This window comes from Neltuma alba, unplaced genomic scaffold (assembly GCF_004799145.2).
Source record: "Neltuma alba isolate B1F8T4 unplaced genomic scaffold, ASM479914v2 tig00002049_pilon, whole genome shotgun sequence".
Taxonomy (NCBI): domain Eukaryota; kingdom Viridiplantae; phylum Streptophyta; class Magnoliopsida; order Fabales; family Fabaceae; genus Neltuma; species Neltuma alba.
This window is the reverse complement of record NW_021632720.1, coordinates 30378-37752: the sequence shown is the minus strand read 5'-3', so window position 1 is coordinate 37752 and position 7375 is coordinate 30378. Positions and strand designations below refer to the sequence as shown.

Below are 7375 nucleotides of genomic sequence, written 5' to 3'. Positions count from 1 at the left end.
AAATGTATAAATATAAGAAATAAAGTGGATTTAGTTCTTATAATTAGATCAAAATAAAAATTAAATAAGTTTTTAAGAGTAAGCTAGTACTTGAGACTCTCGTATGCATGTTAGCCCTCTTTTCTTTGTTCTTCTGTTCTTTTTTTTTTTTCTTTCGCCACACCCACGAGTCTATCAACTGGTTTGGCACAGCGTTTCAGGGCCAATAAATAGCTTATAAGTCAGAAAAACTCGATTTCAAATTTTGATACCGTTTGGTTGAGCGATTGGACAATTTGACTTTTGTATGAAAAGCTACAATAAGTTATAAGCTAAAATTAACAGTTAATGACTTATTGTTTATGATTTATAGCTTTTGAAATATGGAAAGAGAGAAAGTTAAGAAATTTATTACCTCTTTTGGTTCTTATTATAAGTCTCAAATAACTAATTTGTAGATAATAAAAAATCAGTTGAAATTAATTAAAAGTAATAAATAAGTTAGAAATATACTTTTATTTTTAAATATACTCCTAAAAATATACTTTTATTTTTCATGTTTTACTTTATATTTAAAATATTTTTTATAACTTCTTCATATTAAATTATTTTAATTTCATTGTATTATTTGAAATTATTTTTTTAATCATGTTTTATTATTTATTAAAACTCATATCTATTTGGGTCATTTTACAATATTTTACAACCAAACTTACTTTTACTCAATCATAATCCAAACAACTTTTTACCAATTTCATTTTGGGTGTGTTTGGGTGACACCCCAAACCATGGTTTGGGGACCCAAACCATGGTTTGAGGAATAAATCACCCAAACAACCCCTCCAAAAACCAAAACCATGGTTTTGGGTCAAAACCATGGTTTTGGAAAAAGCAAAAAAATTTTGCTTTTGGAGAAAAAAGGGAGAGTGTGAGAGCCTATATGATATGTATTTTGTTATTTTTTTTATAAACATATTTTTTTATAAACATATTTAATCTTATATTTTATAAATATATATACATATTAATTATTTATTAATTATATTATCTTATGTATTATTAATTATGCTGGTAAAAAATATATTATTAACAATTTTATTCTTTCAAATTAAAATATATCATAAAATCTATTTTTCTGTAATTATCATATTAACTTATGTCTTTTTTTTAGTAATTTGTATATATAAAAAGTGCTTCTGATAACAACTATCCAAACACTCTCACTTCTCAGAATCACTTTTTTACAAAATCTATTTTTCACAGAATGTATTCTCCCCAGAATCTATTCTCTAGAATCACTTTTCCAAACCACGGTTTGGTTTCATCCAAAAACACCCTTTTGTAAACTAACTTTTCTGAATTCCAACTCAAACACAATTCAAATTATTTAATTTAGTTTTTATCTAATTTTATTTCTCCATGAGCTATTCTTTTAATAAGTTATTTTTCTAATCTCTTATCTAAACGGATCCTATGTCTTTGACGCTCTTCTCACAATCCATTCTTTCTTCGTTAGAGATTCTGATTCCACATTTAGAAACCGTTTCGGCCTCCAGGGAGCGAGCTCTTTTTTAATCTTTTAATCTGCTTCTGGGTCCTTTTTTTCCCCAACCTAGTTTTGTCAATTTTCTTTTTACATTTCGCCGTTTTCTATATTCGTATATTGGAAAAAACCCGCTTTTTCCGTTCATATTTGTTAGCGAGTCTTGAATAATCAATGAGCTCACTCGTGGGAGTTTCGAGCTCTTGCTCTAATGGCGCAAAATGGTCTTTCATGGCTTCAAAAAAAGTAAGATTTTCATTTTAATTGCCTACAAATTCTGAATCGCGCTATGTTCGGGGGGGAATTTTTCAGCTTCTTCGCACCCAATTTTCAGTCCTTCGGGTTCGAAATTTGACCGTTTACTGGTTTTAGAATGGTGTGATTTCCTCTTTCTCTGACGAGGTCTCTTCCAATTCAAGGGTCAACTCTGTTTCTTTTCCTCTGATATTTCTTGATCTGTCGATATAGCCCCAAGGGAAAAAGAAAATGTATGGAACTCAAAGCAAAATAGACCTTGCCGTCGAATACCAATCCCAAATACCGATTTTGAGGCCCAGCGTCTATTCCAGAAGAGCGAATCTCACTGTAAAATTCCAAGACATATATGATTTCACGGTAGAAGGGAGTGTAGATGATGTCAATGTGTTGAATGAGGTACGAGAAAAAGTGAGGCAACAGGGAAGGGTATGGTGGGCATTGGAAGCCAACAAAGGTGCAAATTGGTATTTGAATACTACCATAGGCGAAGGCAGTGCCCTTAAGAGTTCCTTGAAATTCTCTACACTTGTTAATGCCATCACTCTGAAGAAGTTGATTAGGAAAGGGATTCCCCCAAGTCTACGGCCTAAGGTGTGGTTTTCCTTGTCGGGGGCTGCCAAGAAAAAGTCCACCGTGCCTGAGAGTTATTACGATGATTTGACCAAAGCAGTGGAGGGGAAGGTCACCGCCGCCACCAGACAGATCGATCATGTGAGTGGCCCTGCCATGCCTGTAATAGCGGATTCTTATTTGTGAGATCTATGATGATGTCTCAAGCATTGATACTTTAAAAATATGAGATGGGTTTGCAAAATGGATTACCATCATAGTTATCAAATGTAACTGCATACATCTTTATAGGTTATTGATATGATTATTTGAGAATGGTATGCACCAGTATCCATATGAATGTGATTAGTAAATTTCTTCTGCTTCTTAGAATCATTCTTCATGCCTACTAACAGGACCTGCCACGAACCTTCCCTGGTCACCCGTGGTTGGACACTACAGAAGGACATGCTGCTCTTAGGCGTGTTCTTGTTGGCTATTCCTTTCGTGATTCTGATGTTGGATATTGTCAGGTTAGTTTGCTACTTTGCTTCACTGTCCTGTGTTCTCTAACTATATCTGGCTTTCTTTGAAGTCTTAATCATGAAACGAAATATATGCTTTGATAGTTAGTCTCATTTTGTACTGCTAATAAAGATGGAGCATGTCAAAGTTTCTTTTGTTTAAATTAACTATTTTGGCTTTTAGATATGAATAATGCATGTTTTTCTCTGATCACAGATGTTGCATAGATGCCTGAAAACATTGTTTCGTAGTTATTGACTCATGTAATATTCTTCCAGGGGTTAAATTACGTTGCAGCATTATTGTTGCTTGTCATGAAGACAGAAGAGGATGCATTTTGGATGCTGGCAGTCCTATTGGAAAATGTCTTAGTTAATGACTGCTACACAAACAACTTATCAGGATGCCATGTTGAACAAAGAGTGTTTAAAGATTTACTTGCTAAAAAGTGCCCAAGGTATTTTCATTTGATGACTTAACACTGCCATTTGTTTGCTTCTTCGGCATCTTCTGAAAAATGGAGAAAGTAAAATGCAGGATAACGGCTCATTTGGAAGCTTTGGAGTTTGATGTCTCCCTAGTTGCCACTGAGTGGTTCCTTTGCCTCTTTTCGAAGAGTTTACCTTCAGAGGTTAGACTGATGTTGCAATTAATTATCAGGAAAAACCTTGTCTTGGTCATTGATAAATTAGTGGACTTTCATTTTGTTCCTCCATAAATAATTTCTATCAATTTAGTCCCTCAATCATTGAATTGTTTGCAATGCCATCCTTTCATCCCATCTCCATCCAAAATGAAACATCAAACCTCATAGTTGGCTAACTTCAGTGTAGTGACCTCTAGGGTAGACTATTAATTTTTGGATGGAGACTGAATCAAAAAAGGCAATATTGCAACCATTTTAACTATGAAAGGATTTACATTGAAAGATATGATCAACCTATTTTTCGGGACCAAAGTAGGATTTCTTTCCCCTTTTCCCTCCCACCTTTTCAATATTTCCCCCTTACTAATATTTCTTCCGTGGGATATCAGACAACTTTGCGCGTGTGGGATGTCATGTTCTACGAGGGGGCAAAGATTATGTTTAACGTGGCTTTGGCAATCTTTAAGGTATCAACACTATCTCGCCTCTATGTTCTTTGTATTGTGTTTTAGGTCTATCTCCTCTCCCTCTCTCTCTCTCCGTGGCACAGAAACATATGGCCAAATATGCTGTGAAAGAAGGGGTGGTTGAGATCTGACATTTGAAACCTCCAATTGTAGATGAAGGAAGATGAGTTGCTTCTTACACATCACGTTGGTGAGGTAATTGATATTCTGCAGAGGACAACCCATCATCTATTTGATCCAGATGATTTACTGACAGTAAGAATTCCTTTTTCTCAATTTCTCTCTACATCTCTAGTTTTATTCCCATAAAAATGACACAATAATAAGCCTTTAAGTGGAGTTGATTATATGAATTGTACGATGTTATTATGTTCCGGTAACAATCAAATCCCTGGATATGACTTAATAAAATAATGATGATTAAATTTGATTATGATGGTCCGTAACTTATTACTGCTAACTTCAAAAATTGAATTAAAGTAGCATAATAGTAAGACCTAAATTGTTCTAGTCAAACATGACCAATCACAGAGATATACGAAGATTCACATTCATCTTGAAAGCAGGTCCTAGCTCTTACGTGTATGAAATTATTCGGGTATGGATCGTAAGTTCTGTCATTTCTGTAGAGATGGTTTCTGTGCTGCTGCAAAACATCACAGCAATGTCCTAATGATTCAGATGTAGACTGATTGCGTGTATTTTTTAATAAAGGAATATATTTATTATTTTAAATGAAGCAATATACAGAAGGAAAACATGATGGTTAAAATAAAAGAAGTTATATGAAATTTAGACCATTTATATTTGATTTCAACAGATTGGAAAAGATCTATTGCAAAACGAGTGTGCCAAGCAGAGTATCTCAACTTTACTTCTGTTTGGGAAATCTGTACCCCAACTTGTGTTTAAAAATATTGAAAATTAGTTGCAAACGTACCATCATAATGTATGAGTTCCACCAAGGCATTTGCTTTGCTCTATTCTAATGCTCAATTGCAGAACTCATTTGCTTCTCCTGGATTAAGCTGAAGCGTTTTGAAGCTTTTTTCTTATTTATTCCTGTACTTACAGGTAGCATTTGATAAGATAGGCTCCATGACAACGAACACCATATCAAAGGAAAGGAAGAAACAAGAACCTGAAGTGATGAAGGAACTTGATGAGAGGTTGAGACGGTTAAATTCAGTTCAAGTTGAAGAAAAATAGCAATTTCCTAGGTCTAAGTTGATCTGAAATAGTAAACTGTCCTAGTGCTAGCACTGTCTCTGTCTCATGGAGGTGGATGTTGAGTTCACGCCCTTCTATGAATTCGTCTGAATGAAAGTTCCTATCCAAGTGCATGGAACCTGCTGTTTCAGGGGATACTTGTAGGTGAGAATGTAAATGAAGAATGGATACATCATAATCTGTTGTTAATTTACGGCGCAGATTTGATCAAGAAATCGTGGGATTTCGTTGATCTTCTAGTTCTGCAATTTTAAGCATGAGCTTTTCCATGAATTATATGATAAAAGTTTCCTTGTGTCAATGACTTTCTCTCGAGGCATCTTGTGCCTATGAACTTGAAATCTAAGAATATATACGTGAAATATGTAAACTAATGAAGTACGGAAGCATTAAACATGATTATTTCCTTGTTCGTTTCAGCCTTATTTGTTTATCTCCTCTATCACCATTGTAGTAGTGAAATAAGGAACAGAATACCTTTGAAGTAGCGGGATTATAATGCATGAGTTTCATTCCCTTAAATCTATTTGCTATGGCATAAAGAAAAGAAAAGGATTTACGAAGGCATTGTCAAAGCTTAATACAATGTAAATAAGTTGAAATGAGTTACCACGAAAATGCAGTTAACTATCAATTGGAACCTATTTCCGAGTGATTGGAGAGGGTATGATTAAGGGTTTTTTAAGCATTTACCATCATAACCCTTTTTCTTTTTACCAAATTATAAAATTGCTGTGTAGAAATTAAATTTATTCTAACAGTCATGTTGAAAAAATCTCGGCGAAACTCCTCAGAATCTCACCAATCATACTACTAGAAACGATTTGTTTTTTCTCCCTATTTTTTCTTTTTATCTTTTTGAATAAATCTCTGCTTTTACTTTGCTTGAGCACTTACAAATCTAAAGTAGTAAAAATGAAATCGAAGAAAAACTTTTTTCTCCATGGCATGATACGTGCGAGGAATCAATCGTGTAATCTCAGATTTATGAAGTGTTTAGATAAAAATCGAACATTGTTTTAAAAGTAATTTCACAATATACGAAGTAAATATTATTTTCTGTTTTTAATATAAGAATTAGTTGAGTAATTAGAGTAGATTAAAGAAATTAATTAAGTTAGTTATTTGTAATAAATATATATTGTCTTATTTAAAATATCCTTGCTAATTAATTTTCATTTGATTAAATATTTAACGTGTGCAATTACTATAAGGATTACCTTAAAAAACATAAATAAATATGAGAAATAAAATAAATTACAGTCTTATATATTTAGAACAAAATTAAAAGTCAAATTAGCTCTTATATTAAAATCTGAAAATAATGTGTGAAAAGAGTTTTATCTTTAAAAGTGTTTTTTTTTTAATTCCAAGCACCACCTTAAACAGAATCTACAAAAGCGAAAAGTGTCGGTCACTTGAGTGAAAAAACTTCAACAAATCGAAAATAAACGTCCAAAATTCAAATTCTTCTAATCTATAACTCTTTTTTTTAAAAAAAAAAAAAGCTTTGTTTTTCTTTTATATTTTGTCTTAAATGATTTAAAAGTTTCAATCACTCTAATGCTTTTTTTTAATTTTACCCTTCTTTTAATTCTTATTAAAAAAAAGAGATGTTATCAATATGGAAGTCATTTACATACAACAAAAGATACGTTGCACTCACAGATCATACTTGCACGTGCTCAAATTCAGATCCTTTTAGCTAATTAAATTTTCAAACAGGGATTTTTTACCAATTTTTTCATGATTTATTGACAAAAAGATAGAAGAATAATTTGTAAATATAAAAGAGAAAAAAATTTAATAAAAATAAATTTAAAAAATTTTATCAGTATTTATTACCATAAAAAAACGTGCTACAAATCACTTAGATTATATTACCTTATATATTTATTATAAAAAATTTTTTAATTTTTATTTTGATTCTAAATATAAAATCTCAATCTACTCCTCCGGTCCTAATTATAAGACCCAATTGACTTATTTGAGGAGATTAAGGAAGTAAGTTAAGTTGGTTATTTATAATAAATAAATGTTGTCATTCTTAAAATATCCATACTAATTAAGTATATTGGCTAAAACTATCATTATTAGAAGGATTATCTTGGAAAAAAATGCATAAATATAAGAAACAAAATAGATTGGGTCTTATAATTAGGACCAAATAAAAAGTCA

General features: G+C 32.1%; 1 protein-coding gene across 3 annotated transcripts; it reads left to right on the top strand.

Annotated features, from left to right (window-relative positions):
* The first annotated feature begins 1721 nt into the window (after nucleotides 1-1721).
* On the top strand, nucleotides 1722-5436 carry LOC114715997 (TBC1 domain family member 2A). 3 transcript variants are annotated; one of them, XM_028900930.1, is made up of 8 exons: nucleotides 1722-2491; nucleotides 2746-2820; nucleotides 2848-2862; nucleotides 3133-3311; nucleotides 3392-3485; nucleotides 3890-3967; nucleotides 4121-4222; nucleotides 5042-5436. In XM_028900930.1, the coding sequence occupies exons 1-8, from the start codon at nucleotides 2009-2011 to the stop codon at nucleotides 5174-5176; spliced, it is 1161 nt and encodes a 386-aa protein (XP_028756763.1). In that variant the 5' UTR covers nucleotides 1722-2008; the 3' UTR covers nucleotides 5177-5436. The 3 variants fall into 3 exon arrangements, with proteins under 3 accessions (XP_028756763.1, XP_028756756.1, XP_028756771.1); XM_028900923.1 differs by having other exon boundaries at nucleotides 2746-2862; XM_028900938.1 differs by lacking the exon at nucleotides 5042-5436 and having other exon boundaries at nucleotides 2746-2862; nucleotides 4051-4126.
* Nucleotides 5437-7375: the final 1939 nt, after the last annotated feature.